This window comes from Neomonachus schauinslandi, chromosome 7, assembly GCF_002201575.2.
Source record: "Neomonachus schauinslandi chromosome 7, ASM220157v2, whole genome shotgun sequence".
NCBI lineage: Eukaryota > Metazoa > Chordata > Mammalia > Carnivora > Phocidae > Neomonachus > Neomonachus schauinslandi.
In genome coordinates, this window is record NC_058409.1 from 91,379,916 (window position 1) to 91,399,986 (window position 20,071).

The 20,071-nt window shown below is 44.1% G+C and overlaps 1 protein-coding gene across 7 annotated transcripts in view; it reads right to left on the minus strand.

Annotated features, from left to right (window-relative positions):
- Positions 1-20,071, minus strand: part of KCNIP1 (potassium voltage-gated channel interacting protein 1) — a 330,114-nt gene that overhangs the window by 11,863 nt on the left and 298,180 nt on the right. For 4 of the 7 annotated variants that reach the window (XM_021698216.1, XM_044916843.1, XM_044916842.1 and 1 more), the window contains exons 2-3: positions 901-1,025; positions 35-104 (exon numbers count right to left, since the gene is read on the minus strand). In XM_021698216.1, coding sequence (XP_021553891.1) covers positions 35-104; positions 901-1,025 — 195 coding nt within the window. Of the gene's footprint in view, positions 1-34; positions 105-870; positions 1,026-5,728; positions 5,762-20,071 lie in introns of those variants that run through there. The other 3 variants (XM_021698208.1, XM_044916844.1, XM_021698247.1) reach the window with 2 other exon arrangements.

Here is a 20,071-nt window from a genome sequence, read left to right on the forward strand (position 1 = left end):
GAGGTGGGAAGGATCTTTTCAAGATCAGACTCACCTCCATGAGGGAAAAACTGAGCGTAGATCTGTTTGAATGTTTCTTCATTGACCACACCACTGGGGCACTCCTGTATGAAGGCGAGAGAGTAAGTGGGAGGGATGGGGGCCCACCCCAGAAAGAGGAGACTGGGTCCAGCCTTGGGATTTTATTTTTCCCTATTATCCCTGATGAGCAGGGACTGGACAACCACCTGCACAATTCTGTGTCTCCAAGTGAGTAGCTGGGACATAGACCCACCTTAGGACTGAAGCTGCTTTACAAAATGATGAGAATGGGCACCGTGAGGTGGAAAGAGCTTGGGATTTGGGCTTAGGAAGACCTGGATTTGGATCCTGGCTCAGCCTCTTCTAGGCTTTGTGGCTTTGAGTGAGTTAGGCTCTGATCCTCAATGTCCTTACCTGTAAAATGGGGCTAACAGTACCTTCCCAACAAGGCTATCATGAGGTTTAATATAGGAAATGATGTGGCAAATTAATACATTGGCATTCAGGCTTACACATCAGTCTCCATGAGCTCAGTTAGCACAGAGCTAAATCCCATCAGGATGGACAATATTGACAGGGTGAATGGGTTACGCTAAGGCTAGAAGCTGGGCCAAGGTGAATTCTCCACTGTTGTGCCTGCCATCCCGTGAAGTTCCTGGGCTACTGGCCAGTTTCCCATCTATCGAGGTTGTCTCATTCTTGCCTGGAGTCTTTCCTTCTAGCCAGGTGATCTTGCTTTCATGCCCCCTTTAGAGAATTGGCCTTTCTTTTACAACTACATATATGGAAGAGCTCCCTGATGGGCCCTGTTGGCATTTGGAAGACTTAGCTTCAGGTGGGAAATTCTGCCTGGGCCTTCAGATGCCCTGTGGGCCTTACATTTTTGAAGCCTCGATAAAGGACTTGCAGCTCCCTCTTGGTGAAGTTGGTCTGGGCCTCAAGCTGCTCCAGTCCCTCGGGCCGATGGCAAACCATGGTCATTTCCAACTCATCTTCAATCTTATCTGGAACCAGAGGAGATGGCGTTGGAGGGGCTGACCTCAGTGGCCACTCGTCAGACCACAGTCTTGGCTGTCAAAAGAGTGGTGTTGTGACCTGGTACACAGGGTCGTGGGCTGGGGTCACAGTGCAGATGATCTTTCTCCCTTGGGCCTCCCCCCGCCCCCTGCCTAGTCACTTCTGTCTCACACTCGGTCCAGCCTTTGGGCCAGCTGTGTCAGACCACACAGGGAGGGAGCTTCAGGCTGGAGAGAAACACATTCCAAGTGGAGATGAGGGTAGATGGGCTCAAAGTAAGTCTATATGAATACATTTCCCTTTCTTTCAAAATAACTTCTTTGCACATTCAATTTGCTGCTCGCTGAGCCACGTTAGAGACACAGGTAAGTGAGTGGAATGGTTAACAGCTTCCAAACAGGGAAGGGAAACAAATCTATTAAAAAGGTAGAGCAAAGCCTTACCATTTGGTACAATTAGATGAAGTCTAACACGATTTAGCAAAGAGTTCCAATTATGGCATGTGAAATATTAACTTAAGAATGCAAATGCATTTTACAGTGTTGTTTTGTAATATCTATTAGATGTTCTTAAATAATAGGAAGATGACTTAAATGGGAACTACTTGATATAAATCAAATCTTCTGAAAGCATTTGAAGAGCTCAGAAAACAGTTGTCTGAAGTAGCAGTTTGTTCCTCCAATAAATATGACAAAATAATGTAATTTTGTACTAGTTATTGAGAAAGTGTCAGTCTATGAAAGCAAGAAATCCGCCCATCACCTACTGAAGGATCACAAAATCCAAATAAGTGGAAGTTTCAACGTTTTACCATCCCAGAAGGATAAATGAGTGTTTTCCTTTGGGTCCTGCCAGACGCTTTCTATAAATTTACTCCAATCAAGTATCAATTGTCGGCTAACCTTCTCTGCCCGTTGTTGTCGTGCAGACATTACCAAATCCATATATTGAACGACTGTAAATCTGGGCTGGCAAGAATAGTGATGAAATGGACAGGGTGTTGGGAACGCGCACACTCCACATCGCATCCCATGACCATGGAGAGTGGGGACAGGCTGCGTTTCTGTCTGAGAGAATAGGATGAGCAGGTGCTTAACACTGAGTACATTTCTCCAGTCAGTGCCAAGCTCTTGCTACCAGATTTGCCCTCCAGTTGTCACTTCTTCTTTTGAGACTGTGATCTCAAAACAAAAGGAATCCATCAAAGTGAGTTTGTATCTTGGACATCTTCCTAAGGAAATGGACATTTGGGTAAGGTTCCAAGGGAGAGGCAGAAGAACTTGGTACTTGGTCATCTTTCTTATGTGCTGGGCAACAGGTATCACCTTATCCTCTGGGGTGTAGGGCAGATTATTCAATATAAATAAGATACTCCGATTATACAACATAGCTACAAGTGACCGATTTCTTTGTAATTCTTACAGAGCCTTTAATTATTGTTATGTTTGTAGCTAACAAGTTAAGTAGCAATTACCTAAACACTGCAGCATTTCTATGTAAATCAAAGGGCCATTCCCCCCCCAAAAGCAACTCCCCCCCCACATAAAACTAATTCAGAATACTCACATATATTTTTAGCTCATTTAAAAATAGAAATAAAATTGTTGGTTTAAATTTCGCAGTATTAGATTTAATAGCAATTTTATTTTGAAAAATACAGATATTTAAAACTCGGAAAAAAGGTGAACTATTAAAATGTAAACCAGAAAGACAGAAATGATGTATTTTTGCAGGTGTCTGGTATATCTTTCCCAGTTTAACTTATGCAGAAGCTTAAAAGACTTCTTTTGCAATATTGGCTCATCTCTATTAATCTTCTTGTGACCAAATTCTTCACAAGATCAGGGAAGTCTCTTTGAGGAAGTTTAAGAGAATCTTTCCAATTCATAAGCTGCACTTACCATCTCTATTATAAATACACTAAGTAGTTACTGAAATATCCAATATTAGGCCCACTTCATTAAGGGAGAAATTGCCTTTATCAATAAATGATTTGTTTGCTGTCTGGGCAGCAGGATCGATTTCCATATCAGATTCCGTAATTTCTGAATATTGGGATGCTGACTGCTAAGCTTTGTTTTGGTTTTACTTTTCATCACCTCCTAATTGTCAGGCTGTGGGAGCATCAGTCACTGAAGGAAATTCATGTCTTTGGGGATCAAGATGCTGGGAAGTAGCCTGCATGTCTTAAACCAGTGGTTCCCAATTTTTTGTTTTACTGTGTTTCATAGGAAGAACGACAATTTACATCACGCTCCAGTATATACACACATATAAACAAAGATTTCATGAAACATTTTGAAGGAAAAATTCCTTGAACACTTTCCTCTATTAATGTGAGATGTACTCTGTTCTCAATTTTAATCTATTCCTTTGTAAAATTATGCTGATTGTGACCCTCATGTGTCATGACCTGTGAATGGAAGATCTAAGTTGTCTATAACTTGTGACAACGTTCTAGAAGGGCCCACATCTCAGCATTCCCTTCCCTCATGCCTGTTCTCCCTTCACCGCCTTTGTCTGGTTCCAACCACTGTAAATATATTCTGAAGAAATTTCTGAAGGGGCTGCTGAGGTTTCCACATTCCTCCTGTTGCACCAACCCTGCCCCCCCCCCCACCTCCAGGGAGTCCCTGGGTACCGCCCAGGTGGCCCCAGTAAAGGAAGGAGGGCTGCTCAGCTCCCTGGTTGGAGGAAGAAGAAAACAGAATTAATAGGTGGGGAGCCACCTTGACAGTTCCTTTTGAGGTCTGTTAAGATAATTCTGCAAGGCAAAATATTGCTTATTATTATTTTTGTTATTAAAAGTAATGGTGAGCCAATTACTAAGGCTGAGTTTGAATGGTAGACATCAAAAGAACCTAGAAATGTAATATTATGGCGATAACTACATAATAAGAATAAATTAAAATACTTTCAGTTGGTAAAGTACTTTTAATCTGTAAAATGTTTTCATGCCTGTTGTCCCATTACAACCTTGTGTGTGGTGGGGAGTGGGGGAACCATTACTCTCTTTATCCAAATATTAGAAAGATGAGTGTCCTAACAAATAAGGAGATTTTCTAACCATGGATATCTTAAACAGTGATTAATTGTCTATTACTGTGGGTAGTTAAAGCAAGATAGAAGAACCAACTGTAGGGGATTTATAGCAGGAAATTCCCAGACTAAAGGGTAAGTTGGAGAAGATTCAGATTAAGTGGTCCTTATTGTTTTGAGGTCACAGACTCCTCTGAATGGGGGATGAAAGCTTTAGACCCTCAGAAAAAGAAAATGCACCTAATTATGGCATTTTCCTGTATTTTTAGTTAGGTCCTGCATATTTTAAACATGTGGAGCCTATGTTAAGGGCTTCTAACACAGGCAATCTCTTCCAAGTCTGTCACTACATGGGCTTTGCCTGAGTCATACAGCCAGTCCGTGACAGAACGGGACCTAGAATCCTGCCAGTCCGGGGTCTCTTTTATAGATCTGGCTTCCATGTGCCCCTACATTGGCTTCTGCTTGCCTCAAGCACAGACTGGAAAGTGGTTTGTAACCAATGTTACAAAGTTTGCAATGTTGGGAGCTCTGCTCCTGATAAACTCTGTGCCAGTGTATAAGTTAGCCCCTGAGACTATGAGCTGTAGGAGGACCCAAGCCTTTGGTCTCCTCACTAGTGAGTATCTCCTCTGTTAGCTCCATGACCATGACTGTAGTAAAAAAACCATGGCCTGATGACCTCCTTCTCCCTGGGCTAGAAAATAGTCTCTCCATCTTAGGGTCTCTGGGTTAGACTTTATAATCCCCCATCTGGTTTTGACATTACAAAATGGTAGCCCTTGACATAGAATGCAGACCAAAGACAGATCTTGTTTAGTCTATAAAATGTGATGGGGTTTTTGTTTGTTTGTTTTTGTTTTTGGAACTAACTGCCAATATTTCAAGATGAGAGGTTGACAAAATAGGATTTTTTATTTCTCTTGGAAAATGGGATTATCTGACAACTTTGGTGTCAAATTCTCACAAAGCAATAGTTTACAAGAGCTGAGCAGAGGCTGTTCCCTTTGAGCAGCCAAAGTCTCTAGTGCTCCCCCTGTTCATCTGTGGCTCACTTAATTCATTTATGCTACTTTCCTGACCCCATAGGCATTTGAGGTCCTGATCTCTCCTGCTTACCTCCCACTTACCTACATTTTCTTACCTCACTCACCGCCTAGTCAGCCAACTTTTCTCTCCCTCACTATTTGTTTATTTAAACACATTCCATTTTGCTTCACAAAGGACTTAAAACTGATTATATAAAATAAATATAATAAAATAAAGAGATAAAGTAATAAGAAAAAAGTGCCCTAGAAAACGTTAATTAGATTAGGAGGTCAAGACCATGGGGAAAAAAAGAACTTAGAAATTCAGGTCATTCGTTCCAAGCAGTGACTACACTTGAACCACAAACTGGCTCTGAGCTTTTCCATATATCTTGTTGCCCATGAGAGAAAAAACATATCAGTTTCTTAGTGGGAGCAAAGCTTTTCCTATAACTTGTCTCTCAAGAATGTTTTTAACAGTTTCTATCTAGGTGGGGTTTCTTAACAAGAGGCAAAGAAAATTGGTGAGTGAGTAGACTAATTGCAAAATATATTTGATTAAGAAGCTCTTTTTTTTGAAAGTAATGTGACCAAAGTAGTCAAGTTAGTTTAAACTTTTTTACCTCTATGATACTGGTAATACCACCAGGCGATGTCTAGGAAAAAGTAAAAAAACATTTTACCAAATCCATTCATTAAAAAAAACAAAGCATACTTATTTTCCATGGAGATTCCACTCTGAGGGTGTCCAGGTCACCACCCAGCTCGACATATGCAAAGAGGTCTTGTAGCAGAGCTGGAGCTGACCTTCTCCCCATTCTTTACCCACCGTCAGAACAGGCAAGAGCAATGGGTCACCTCGCAGTGCCCACAGCTCCCAGCAGGGGGCTCACTGAGCATGCCCGCAGCCATGCAGCCATGCAGCCTGAAGAAAGATGGGATGGCATGGGGCTGAAGATGCACAGATGTGGATGGGTCCTTGGAAATACCTGCATGTTTGATTGAAAAGTGGCTTATGTGGCACCCTTCACAACAGAGGCTCCATTGTCCCCCTCTGCTACTTCGTAATTTGAAGCTGCACATTTTGTAGGATACTGTATTTGCTCATTCAACAATCATCAGTGACGTATCTGCTATGCGTATTTCAGCGAACAAAACAACTTTGTTCCCTGCTCTGCTGGAGCTTACAATCTACAAGCCTTTGCTTCTCTTTTCCCTTCTTGAACCTGATAGGTAAGAAGCAGGAAGAAAAGGGGGGGGGCTGTTGAAAAAACTGATAAGCACATTAGGATGGGTGAGCAGAGTGGATGAAGGTGAAGTCCCCTGTTAGGCTGGATACAAAACATAAGACAAATCATCAGACCTGGAAAATCTTCCATGGCACGATGGGGTTGGGCGGTCCAGGTCCCAGGGAGCAGGAAATGGTGGGCTTTACTTTCTGCTCTCCACTGGCCTTTTGGGGTCTTTTTGGTGGTCAGCTTGGTTTTTCCTCCATAGGCTATTATTTGAACTTCCTCCTGTCCTTCCATCACTCCTGACCAAGAGTGTGCAAGCCTGCTCAGCCATGACCTTAAGTGTGTTTTGGTCACTCTTCACCCACACCCCCAGACAGCAGTGGCTTATTTTCTGCTGTCCCTAAAAGTGATGGTATAGGTGGGGATCCATTGGTAAATATTGTTGTTCTTGTGTCCTGACCTGAATCCCCTGGGAGAAGCTTATTTTGCCAGATTTAGTTGCCTTCTTTTTTTTTTTTTTTAAAGATTTTATTTATTTATTTGACAGAGAGAGACACAGCGAGAGAGGGAACACAAGCAGGGGGAGCGGGAGAGGGAGAAGCAGGCTTCCCACTGAGCAGGGAGCCCGATGCGGGACTCTATCCCACGACCCTGGGATCATGACCTGAGCCGAAGGCAGGCGCTTAACCGACTGAGCCACCCAGGCGCCCTAGTTGCCTTCTTTTATCACTTATCATTCTGATTAATAGCATTTACATTCACTTAATTTTCCCAATAAGAGGAAGTTTAGAACAGTTTTAGGTTTACAGAAAAGTTGAGCAGAAAATACAGAGTTCCCATGCATGTCGCCTCACGGTTTCCCCTAAGCATTAACATCTTGCTCTGGTGTGGAATATTTGTTACAGCTGACGAACCAAGATTGAAATATTTTTAGTGAAAGCCCATAGTTTTCATTAGAATTCATTCTTTGTGTGGTACAGTTCTATGGGTTTTGACAAATGTATAATGTCACATATCCACCACTATGCATCCTACAGAATAGTTTCACAGCCCTAAAAACACGTAGGTAGCATTTTTGTAGAGGTATATCTACAGATATGGATCGACCATTGCTGCCATGCCAGGGATGGGCTTGGGAGAGAGGTGAAAAGACATACCATCTGTTCATATGGAGCTCTCCGACTGGTAGGGAGACACACACAGAGACCAAGATTACAAACTCAAATGCCAACAGTAGTTGTTAGGTAATTGAGATAAGTCAGGTGCTGGGTATACGACCAGAGAGGCTGGTCAGGACTGAAAACCTGCGAGTCATTGCCCCATGAAAGCGAAACAGCTCTTCCATAGCTGGTTGCTGTTATGTGGAATTTAGGTTCAGGGAGTCCAGACCTTTAGATTCTTCTCAGAAGCTGCTACAATTAAAAGATTGTGTCCTGATTCTTAGCTGTCATCAATGACCTTAACATTGGAAACATAGAGCATGGGCCAAATATAATATTCCTATTTGTAGGATGCTATGGATTGCTGGTCTGGAACTCTTCATTGGCAAATTATGCCAAGTAGCAAGCAATGTGGATATGGCTAAGACACTTGGGAGCCAAGAGGAGGAAGCTCTTAACGAATGTCACCTGGATAGCACAGGATTGGAAGGGGTGACAGTGATAGCTTCAGGGGGAGGTGATAATTTATTTGAGTCTTCAAGGAACAAGGGCATAGCATATGTAATGATAGAGAAGCCAAAAGGCCCAGGAATGGTGAGCTCTCCTGTAGCAGAGCTGACTTATCACTGAGAATAACTGGAAAAGGAGGATTAAAAAATACATCAATTAAAAATTTAAAAAAATTTCCATAGTAACAACAACAAAAAGACACCTGAAACCTGGGGGTGGTGGTGGTGGGGAGCAGAAAAAAAACTCACACATGTGTTTGAAGGCACTGGAGAGCTACAGGATATCCTATCTTTAGAAGCCATGATTCTGGAGGGAAGAAAAACTCATTAAGTTGAGCCTGACAGTCAATGCTGCTTTTCATCTCACAGTGTATACTGATTTATAAGCGGCATGAATAATGAATTTGGGAAACTGAGCAAAAAGGCTCTGCTAAGAGCAAAGAGCGTAAGCAGAACTTTCAGCATCCAGGAAGACAAAAATGGGATCAGTCCTACTAAGACATTTGGGGCTCGAAGGGCCAAGACTGGAAGGGCCATAGAGGAGGGGAGTGCAGACAGGAGCCAAATAACCTGAGCTATTGTAAGAGACAGAGGTCAAGGGAAACTAAGCAAAAACCACAACCCAAAGGTTGCAGAGATGAACAGAGCTCTTGGCAGGCTCACAGTGTTATGGGGTAGCTGCTGGAGGTTAGGGTCTTCGAGGCGGGGTGTTCCCGGTAAACATTCAGGCTTTCAGTTTGACCCCTAAAGGACTACGTTCTAGGAGCAAGGGCACATTAGAAATAGATCAGGCCTCTCAAAGATGGAAATCCAGCCTCAAAACAGCTCAGTCCCCACTTGGATTAAGTTTGTCTGCACCTCCTCAGTTACCTTGTGTAAGTTGAAGGCTCAGCCAGATAGTGTTCACATTTTGTGTTCTAATGTTCACCACTCATTGAAAATTTCCCAGGCATATTAGGAGACAGGACCAAGAGAAGAAGACAGAATATAATAATAGATTCATAGATCATCTAAATACTGGATTTATCAAGTATGGGCTTTAAAATAATGGTGAAATATGCTCAAGAAAATAAAAAGATGGAGATTCCACCAGAGAATCGGAACATATAAAAGTAAATGAAAAGTTCTAAATTAAAAAAAATATATTATCCAGAATTGACAAATAAATATATCAGTTTAACAGCAGATTGGGCACAGATGAAGAGAGAATTAATGATTCAGTGGATAGGTCACGAGAAAAATAAACAGACTGATGCACAGAGAGAGAGAAACATGGAAAATACAGACAAGACCATAAGAGAGACATATTGGATGTGAAGAAAAGTTCTAGCATACATATAACTGGAGTCCCTAAAAGGGAGGAGCTAGAAAATGATGTTGAAGCAATATCTGAAGAGGTAACAACTGATCATTTAAAAAAAACTGGATGAACGAGATCAAGCCACAGATATCAAGCCACAGATTTAAGAAGCATAAACTCAAGCAGATAAACATAAAGAAAACCACACCGAGGAACATCACAATAAAACTTGAAATACAACGACCAAGAGAAAATGTTCAATACAAGAGAGCAAGCTTCAGATAAAAAGCAAGCCCTAACTCAGTGCTGCTTGCAAGGTAGAGGTGAAAGGATGGAAAAGGATACAACATGTAAACACACATCAAGAAAAGCAGGCACAGCTATTTTAACATCAGATAAGTAGACTTTAAGGCAAGAATCTTTGCTAGAGAGAAAGAGGGAGTTTGCATCATGAAGGCGCCATCCACCAGGAAGACAAAACAATTCTAAATTAGTATGCACTAATAATATAGTTTCCAAATACACACAAAACGAAGGCTAACAGAGAAAAGGAGAAATTGCAAATTCACAGTCATAATTGAAAATTTCAAAACTCCTCTCTCTGATAAAAAATCGATAAGGGTGTAGAGGAGAAATTGCAAATTCACAGTCATAATTGAAAATTTCAAAACTCCTCTCTCTGATAAAAAATCGATAAGGGTGTAGAGGATATGAGCAATGCAATTAACAGACGTGACTCCATTGATAGCAGAGTGGAACTCTTTACCCAACAGCCACAGATCTCACACATTCTTCTCAAGTGCTCAGAGAACACTTACCAAATGTTACCAAGCCAATCTCAACAAAGTTAGAAGAACTGAAATTATTCAGGATGTTTTCTATTCACAGTGGAATTAAACAAGAAATCAAGGGAAGAAGAAAAAGGGAGGACATCTCCAAATGTTTCGAAATCAAGCAATCTGGTTCGAATTCCTAAGTAACCCACGGATGGACGAAGAACTCTCATGGAAATTAAAAAGAATTTTGAGCCAAATGATAATGAAAATATGACAGATCAAAACTGTGGGACACTGTGAAAACTGAACCCAGAGGGAAATTTAAAGAGCGTGACATACTCGAGCTGCAAATAATTTAGGTGACAGTGTGCATAAAATTGAATGCCGTGCTGCCTCTTGAAATCACATTTCTAGTGCTTCCAGTGGTTCATTTTCCGTGTGCCTAAACTATGTTGGTTACATTAAAGACCGTATTAGAGGTGACATGCTGGCATTTGAAAATGTGATCTTTTCCCTCCCCTTAAACATGGTCGATTGATTTATTCTGGATGAGTTTAACACTATCTTTTGATTGACAGTGTACCCCATTATCGTCAGGGGTGAGGATCCTTGTTGGTGCCTAGATGGAGCCAGTGGGGGAGGGGGTTGGTACTCACGGGGACAACTTCCATTTGGTCTTGAAGTGTAATTCTGGAGGCTGAGATTCTTACAACCAGGGCTTGGAGGTGAGTCATAAACTCACTCAGACACACACAGCACACACAACTCATCAGCTCTGAATTTTATAAACTTAACGATGAGTCCCGGGGGTGCCGAGCTGAGCTTTGATAAAGATTTTCTGAGTGTTCTGGACATTTTTTTCAGTCTTCTTGCTTCAATAAAACTCAAATCATGTTTTGCTCCAAGCGTTTGTTCTCTTAATCTTGAAACCCTCCTGCCCCTTTTAAGCAAAATTGAATTTATACATTTCTCATTCATTTACACCTCAGTCCTGAAAATCTCCTGGAAAAAAAAAAAAAAAAAGAGTCCTACAAAAAAAAAAAATCTTTGAGTACTGCTACTTCCATTAGATGGGAGATTTTCCAGATCAAATGACTTGAAAATTCTTCCATATATAGTGTATTTCAGTTCTCTGACCTTTCTCCCAAAAGGTGGGTGTTTTTGAACATGGCCTTCAGATCACCACATTGAGTGGGGTGTGTGGGAAAGGGAGTGTCAGATGTACCTCGGAAGGTGGTGGTAGTGGAGATTAATTGTCAGAAATATAATGTAATTATTAAAAGTCCACAAAGTCATTACATAGACTGTGACATAAATCACAACTCTATTGCATGACAGCATGAAATTCACACATTTCCCAACAAGATTGGAAAAACAAAGAAACTTCTGGGAAAGAAGTGAATCACTTAGATCCTAGGGTTGGCAGAAAGAAGGAGCCTTAAATGGTGTTCCAGGACAGGGAACAAGGGCAACATTTCAGTCCAGGCTTCCCTGGCCAGGCTGCGAAGGAGAAATGTCAGGTTCACTGTGGGGTCTCAGCCTCAGGTGGAAATCTCTAGATGATGTTTTAAGGGGACCTCTGTATCTGGAAAAACCGTCCTGGATGATTTCCTTAGGTGGCACCAGCAGTCTTCGCAGCTCTAGGGAGCAATTAGTCCCATGAGGCCCGAATCCTGCCACCAGTTGGCATCCCCAGTGGGGAACCTTCTGCCATTTCTCCTTTGGTCTCAGCTGCCCTGAAGTTCCAGCACATGGATATAGCCAGTTCATGAGTGGTGGCTGCCGTGGGCTGGGGACGGGGAGGTGCTGCCCAGGATTAAGTGAGTCTCGAATATTCCTGCAGGAAATAAGAGTATTACAGAGATGGGATTTTGTTGCTCCTCTTGACCGAGAAGCTAAAATGTCAATTCACTGCAAATGAGGAGGACAAGGAGGGAGAAGTATCCCTGGGGCAGGGCACTGCTAGTTTTAAGTTGGAAATACGAAGGTGCAGAGAGAGGTCAAAAAAATCACTCGAAGGAAAAGTAAAATTGCCTCGTGAATATAGGCATAGAATTTTCTCATCGGTGGAAACTCAGTGGATCCAGGCCAGGCTAAGGTGTGAAAAGCCTGTCGTTCAGCCTGCTTTTTGAAGAGTAGTTCACTGCTTTCCAGCTAATTCGACAACTGGCCAGGTAATGCTTTCCAAGCAGAGGGCTTGCTTCGGTGGGCTGCTGAATGTTTAACAACTGGCATTTGGGGATACGGGGAAAGCCTGATTGATACCATTTTCCAATCTCTTTGGTGTAAATATTCCCACCGGACTATCGACGTGAGGTCACTGGAGGTGGATTTGGGGAGTGCAGCACGCAGTCTGCGGGTGTGAGCCGGCTCCGTCACATCCCTGCTGCGAAGTCAGACTAGCTGGGATATGTTCAGCTACCCCAAATTAGTGTGCTCAGGGCCCGAAAACCAAACTCATCGGGTCGACTTGGCATCTACAATCCAACTGAATAAACCTTTGCATTGCTGTTATTGTGAAAATGAAGTTCTGTACCCCATACAGAATAATCACGAGCAGGGCAATAATGGTGATTGGCCAAGTGAGCTTTTGCTGGAATTCAGTATTCATGTGTCCTCATATTAAGTGCCTGTCTTGGTGAGCTCGGAGAGCATGGTAATAGTTTTAGGACTGATCGAATCATCTCACTGTCCCTAGGAGGTATACGGTTATTAGACTAGTTTTAGCTATAATCATACGCACCTTGTAGTTGTGAGCCTAAAGGAGATAAGATACGTAAAATGCTCTATGCACATAGTAGGTGCTCAAAAATGTTCTTTCTATCAAATAGTGTATGATGTCCATGATTTTAAGGGTGATTCTCAAAGGCAGAATCCAATAATCAAGTCTGTAGATACTTGCTAGGTCATGATTGTGCCTTTTCTGATGGATCTAGTTAATTGTGCTCCTCTTCAATGTAGGGAAGATTTCTTCGTTCTGTGATTTGCTTTGTCAGAAAAGTACCCAGTTGCCAGCTCAGCTTGGACACTAACTGACTAAAGTGAAGATGATCTTTCTGTATTAACTGCAGCGGACATAAGCGAACACAAGATTCTGGATGAAAGAGCGCCGAGCACCTCAGTCTTCGGATTGCCAGGGAATAGGGCAGAGCGTCTGTGAGTGGTGGACCCCAGAAACACAGGGCCTGGACTGGTAAGTCAATAGATATAATAACTGACCGTCCCTGAGAAAGTTTCCTGCCTGCTCTCTCCTAGAGTTATTACATGGCTCCATGCCCTCTGCCCTTAATAATCCAGACAGTCAACGTGTGTGTCGTTTTGGTCCATTTCTTAGCTGGAGCAGGGAATTGGACATTACCCTCGCCTGCAACACGTACTGCCAAATGCAAGGACTGCAGCCAGTTCATCGGAGAGCGGACGTCTGCTTGCCCAGAGGCAGGAAGAAGATGGCAAGGTGTCATCTGCAGGACTCGGCTCGGAAGCCTCTTAACTGTGCACTTAATAAATGAAGCCTTGGCAGACATACCTTGAATTATTAATGACGTTATTCAGCTTTGATTGTTTCCTTCTTTTGGGGAAAGGTTATTCACTCAAATGCCTTTGATTAGACTATACAATACATCACAATTGGGCATATTTTATGTGCAACTTTATGGTGATAATAGTTCTGTCTCATTTAGAAGCAAATCAGACATTATGAACTTCGTGATTTATTAATGTATTGATTTCTATAAATGTCAGCGCATCTCACATCCTGTCAGAGAGCCTGAGAGCAATCAGTGGAGAGCCAATAAAAATGTAAAATGAAACCATCATAAAAAAAGGAAATATTGCCTGTTTTGAAGCCCCGCTGCCTCTCTGAATTGTTTCAGGATCCAGATCATTACCATGAAGGCATCTCCCCCACCCCCGAGGAGACCGTCCGCAAGAAGCTGTCAGGAGAAGCCCTGTCCTGCTTGTCTCTTCTGCATGGTCTGAATAAAAACACAAGAAGTGACGAGTCAGACCTGGAGGGGCCTCCAGAGCCCGTGCCCAGACTCTTCATCCTGGAGAATGCAGGAGGATAAGGGGGTCCCTTTCCATCCACTTTGCCCCATTACCATCTGCCAGTTCCCTCCTGAGGAATCCTCGGGGTGAAGCCCAGATTCCCCAGCACAGTTTCCCATGACTCCCCAGCGTGGGTCTTCTGCAATAGCCGCAGTCCTCGGTCTCTGCCAGAGCGTGTCATCAGCTGATCCCAACCTCAGCCACCCTTTAAACCTGACGCCTTGAGCGCCATCTCCTCTGGACAGCTCTCGCAGATGCCACAGGGAAAGCTCTCTCTGTCCACTTACTGTCTCTAATCATCCCCTGGGAGGTGTCAGAATCTACTTTTGCGTGTTGCAGATTCCATTTATGGGACTGGGGTCAGGTAGGGTACTGGTGGAGAGACTGTCTCGCGCCTGCTTTTGCTCTGTTTTTATTTTTGGTGTCTCACTTCTTCCATGAGGTCTACGCTGGCTTTGCACATAGTAGGTGCTTGAGTAAGTGCTCACTGTCTGCTGTAAGTGTACAGAACTATAAGAAGCTCAGTGGGAAATACACTGAGTGCTGAGAAAGCAGCTAAGAGAATATCTGGGAAGTATTTGGCTAATTTTGTGGCTAATTCTGTCACTTGACAGTTTAGTTTAGAAATCACCGTCTGGCAACCCGAGGGGTACAGTTGTTGTTTCACTTCTTTTAAATGTGAATTTTGACAACATTTATTTCACATAAAATATGGATTTTTGGCTTCTCTTTAGAAATCGGAATTCATGTCTGTGTTGGCCTGCATTATCACATTATCACATGCAACAGTTGGCTGGAGCTGAGGAGTGGCTGCTTGGTTTAGTCGTGGCCTGTGCTCGCTAGTAAACCGCAATCCCCACTACTCCCTATTACCTCCCCAGAACTGAGACCAAAGGACAGTTCTCCATTATCACTCATTCATATTACATGCCTTTGTCTGAGAGCCTAGCTTAACCGTCCCTTTCCCCTACTCCATACCATGTTTTTCCAAGTGACCTTTGTGTGTTTTGTGATGATCTAGAAACATGACAAGTTCATTTTTTGGGTCCCAAGCTACATGGAGCAAAGTGGATGCCCTGTGATTAGAGAGGACCTCTGTACAGATTCAGGCTGTGTCCTTAGATATAGGCTTCTGTGTGGCTAATATCACACGTAGCAAGAATGGGGTAGATATACAGCTTCTGGTTCAGTGCATTTCAGCTTTCTAGTCTAATAAATCTCTTTTCACGTCACACAGCTCCTGTGAAGGAAGTGTTATATTTTTCCCATTTCACAGATGAGAAAAACTGAGGCTCAGAGAGGAAAGAAAATATTAATTTTCCCATTGTATTAGGAGAAATGGAATCAAGAGGTCATATGAGACCTCCCTGGAATCACAAGGATGGTTAAGTAGACGAGCAAAGACAAATCTCATCATCTGACTGATAGATGCTTTCTGGCATAAGGGGCCATCCTATGGGCCCCCCCAGGCACAGTCCTGTGTCTTTGTGGTTGTTGCTCTGTCTCAGCAAGTCAGGGGCCAAATTCCTCTATCCAAGCTTCTTGCACTTCTGCATTTGAGAATTTGCAGAGCCTAGTCTCAGGTGGCTGGAGGGCAGACACCAAATAATTTCAAGGGTTCCCTTCCCACCCCCTCCCCTGCCTCAAGCTCTCTGCTATCCATTTAGCATTTCCAATCTTGTTTCCCTTTTCTGAGCACGAAAGCAGCCTTATTTCTGGGTGACAGGCTGTATAAGTCACAGAGCATACGAATTACAAAGAGATGCTTTTATCCCGCCCTCTGACTTCACAGATGTGGCTGCTGGGGCCCAGAGAGTGAACTGGACTTGTCCAAGGTTACACATTGGGTTCCTGGCAGAGCAGGATTCAACTCAGGTCAGTGTTCTTGTCACAGCACTGTTCACTCATTCAGCAAATAATCCCTGAACGCCTACTGGATGCCAGCCACTCTTGTAGGTGCTGGTGACAAGGCAGCGAACAAAAGGTGGAGAACAAAGCAGTGAACAGAGATGGTGAGTAGTGCTGTGAATGAAAACAAAGCCGGGTTCCAGGACGAGAGAGAAATGGCTCATGGGAGGCATCAGTGTATACAGGGTGGTTGGGGAAGGTGGTAGGGAGACAAATTGAGCATCAGCAGGAGGGGAATGAGGGTGAGCTTTGCAATCAAAACAGTCGGGCTTGAATCCCAGCTCTGCAGCTCAACAGCTGGTGAGCCTGAGCAAGTCACTTCCAGCCTGCAAGACTCAGTGTTCTCAGTGGTAAAATAGGCACAGCAGCACCCATCTCCCAGTCTGTTAGGATCCAAGGAACCACTGCAGAGGAAGTACCTAGTGTGTTGAAGGCATTCAATAACGTCCCCTCCTCACTTGGTGGGGACAGCTGAGGCTCAATTTCCTAATGGGTGTCTCTGATTGGCTGAGTGCGACTCAGGAGAGCCTCACCTCGGCAGGGTGCAACTCTGGAGAACCCACATAATAATACTCTATTAGCCAGGGTGGCCAGCTGAAAGGCTTTCAGAGTTTAAGAGGATGCATGAGCGAGGATTAATTAGCTGAGTTAGTTTGTGAATCCATTAGTGGGTCACAGGACTCTGAAGCTTTTTAATCTGAGGAGTGGTGGGTGGCAACCACCAAGCCTAGAGTGATCCTTTGATGGAACTTTCCAGATCGGAGCTCTGGCTTGGAATTCTTAACCCTTCTAAATTCCTTGCTGTGAGACAGCAGGATTTTTCATCATATGAGTCTCAAAGCGCCTTACCATAAAGCTTAAGTTGGATCATAGGAGTCTTTGAAAGTTAAATCTCACATTTAAGAAATCCAAATAGCTTTTAGTCATGCCTCTCTGTGAAGGCTTCCTAGACCTCCCCACCGGCATCTCAAATCCTGAAACACCGTGTCTATAGTGATCACTTCTACGGGATTATGGGGGGGGGGGGGGGGGGGGCAGAGACTGAGGAAGAAGGCACACTCTCCTTTTCACCTTCTAGTTCATTAGTGCTTGAAATATGTTTAAAGCTATGTGTATAGATGTTTTTTTTTTTTTAAAGATTTTATTTATTTATTTGAGGCAGAGAGAATGAGAGAGAGAGAGCACATGAGAGGGGGGAGGGCCAGAGGCAGAAGCAGACTCCCCGCTGAGCAGGGAGCCCGATGCGGGACTCGATCCAGGGACTCCCGGATCATGACCTGAGCCGAAGGCAGTCGCTTAACCAACTGAGCCACCCAGGCGCCCTGTGTATAGATGTTTTGATAATTTTTATGTTATGGTTAAAAACATGGCTCTTTCACTGTGGTCCTAGGAAGTCTAGTGTATTGGGTGTTTAGTTGTATTTGTTGTAATGTTGTTTTCGTGGAATAATACTTTTTTCAAACAAAACATGATATTGTGATCATTAGTGCTATTTTTGGTTCTCCTCCCTCAGTGCACATGTGTGGATGTACTTCCAGCCCCTCTGAAGTTAGGTGTGATCACGTGGCCAGTCCTGGCCTATCAAATCAAATGGGAATGGGGGTGCTGAAACACTGGGGGGCAGGGGGCATGTTGGGGGGGGGTCTTCCCTTGATCAGAACAGCAGCTGACATTTCAGAAGCATTTCTGAGGTTCCAGGCCTGCCTCTAGAGCTTCCTGTCCATGATCTCGCAGAACCCTCCCCAAACCCTGCGAGCCCCACGCTGCTTCCCTGTTACAGACAAAGAAGCTGAGACTCAGAGAGGTAAGGTCATCTGCCCAAGGTGACACAGTTGGTAAATGACAGACCCAGGACTCAAATCCAGGCCCGCTTGATACTAAAACCCATGCTGTGAACTGCTGTGTTATGGCCTCTCAGGTTATAACCACACTGAACTGGATTAAAAGGCCAACTTTGCCACTCAGATGTGATCTTACCCAGGACTCGTGGTCCTCATGAGGACCAAAGGTGACAAGACGTAGGAAAGACCTGTGCCTGGCACCCAGCAGTACTTGTCCCTGGGGCTTCCCTTTCTCCCTCATCTGGGTCCCCAAGAGGACATTCCCACAGCACTTGGGTCTTTGGAGGAAGTGTCTCAAAGCGATGCTGCTGAAAAAGCAATTTTTTGCTGTAGCTGTGTGGATAGATTTTTAATATTTAATTAGGAAGACCTTCCGCTTGGAGAGAGGGCAGGACTTGTTATTAAATCCCCGCTGCTTGGTCTCCTCACTTGCCCGTGGGATTATTCATTCATTTCCAGTCACACAATTTAATATTGCAACAGCTAATGGGGAGATGTTGATAATTTGTAAAACTGGTTGGTCCCAAGGCCATTGGAGAAGCTCCACGCCTGGACCTGATTCTGGGAGCGAGAGCAGATTCTCGGGAGATGAGGGTGCCAGGGAGCTTCCTGTTCATTACCTGCAAACCTTCATGAGTGTCTTCTGAGATACCACGTTGGGAGCCATGAGGATTAGAAAGACCTTCACCACTTAGTTTCGTCTTTGAGAAGTTAGGACCCTGGGACACCTGAATACATTAAAGGGTTTTTGTGTTAAAATGTAGACCTGGGATTTGTTTTAATCATGTACAGTAAGAAATGCGGATGGGGAAATGACTGTCACCAGGGAAGAAGTTCATACTCCACGGATCCCTAGAACCAGGAGGCATGGCACGCCATGCAGGGCCACACAAGGAAGCACCGGGGTCCATCAGGAGGCAGACAGGGATGAGGGGAGAGCATGGCCCAGAGCCTTCCTTTGTGGGAAGGAATGGGTGAGGCAGGATAGGTATGCTGGGATTGGAAAGTTGGGAGAATCTTGGCCACCTCTGGGCTGTAGGGGTGTTCCCGGCTGTCTGGTACGTGGCCTGCGGTGGTTTAGAGCAGAGGAAATACTGACTTGGTGTGTGGGAGTTAGCTAAAAGAGATGGTTGGGTGTGGGCTCTGGATTGGTTGGTTTGTGTGCCAAAGGCACACTTGCAAGGGAATCAATTGCTATCCGTACGAATTAGCCAGCCCTGGGAGGCGCGGTCTCTCCGGGATCAAGGCCCCAAAGGCCAGAGTATCAGGAAAAGAGAAAATAAGAAAATATAGTCAATAGAGTTTGGTTTTGCTGTTAGGCGTGGGTTCAAAATGCCTACTTGGAGATTTCCTAGCTGGAGCATTGGGCATGAACACTCCTTGGTCTCAAGGCTATATACCCAGCATCTCTCCCCAAGACAACTGGAAAGCTCCAGCCTCCAGCCTGTTGCCTCAGCTCTACCAATGGGTTCTCTGCACGAACAGGCAGAAGGACTTTTGTAGAACAGTCATTCATAGAGCACTTAGCTGTGGAGTATCCAGTATGTGCCAGGCACTTAGACAGGCAGTGTGATACGATGGTGGGCAAAGACAGGTATGGTTTTTGTCCCCAGTGAGGTTATAGTTCGGTGCATGAGGGACTTAACCTAAGAATCACAAACACACATATAAAATTGTAACTGTGAGGAGTGCTGCCCAGGGGAGCTATTCGGTGCTACGGAGTGGCAGGGGGCTCTGGTGCCCTGAGGTTTCCCTGAGCGAGTGAAGGTGGGCCTGAAATCTCAAGGAGTGGGAACTTACTAGATGGGAAGGAAGAGAGAGGCGTGTGCGTGCGTGTGTGTGTGTGTGTGTGTGTGTGTGTGTGTGTGACGTTCTAAGTGCAAAGGGAAGATGGGGGGAGCTTTTCAGGAACCTCTTGTGTGGAGGCTCTGGGGAAAGAGGAAACAAGATGTTCAAAGGAAATACATCTGAATATGTCCCTTGCTTTAAAGCCTTCAATAGCGCCCCATTGCCTGCAGGAGAAAGGCCATGCTTTTTTTTTTTTTTAAGATTTTATTTATTTATTTGAGAGACAGAATGAGAGAGAGAGCACATGAGAGGGGGGAGGGTCAGAGGGAGAAGCAGACTCCCTGCTGAGCAGGGAGCCCGATGTGGGACTCGATCCTGGGACTCCCGGATCATGACCTGAGC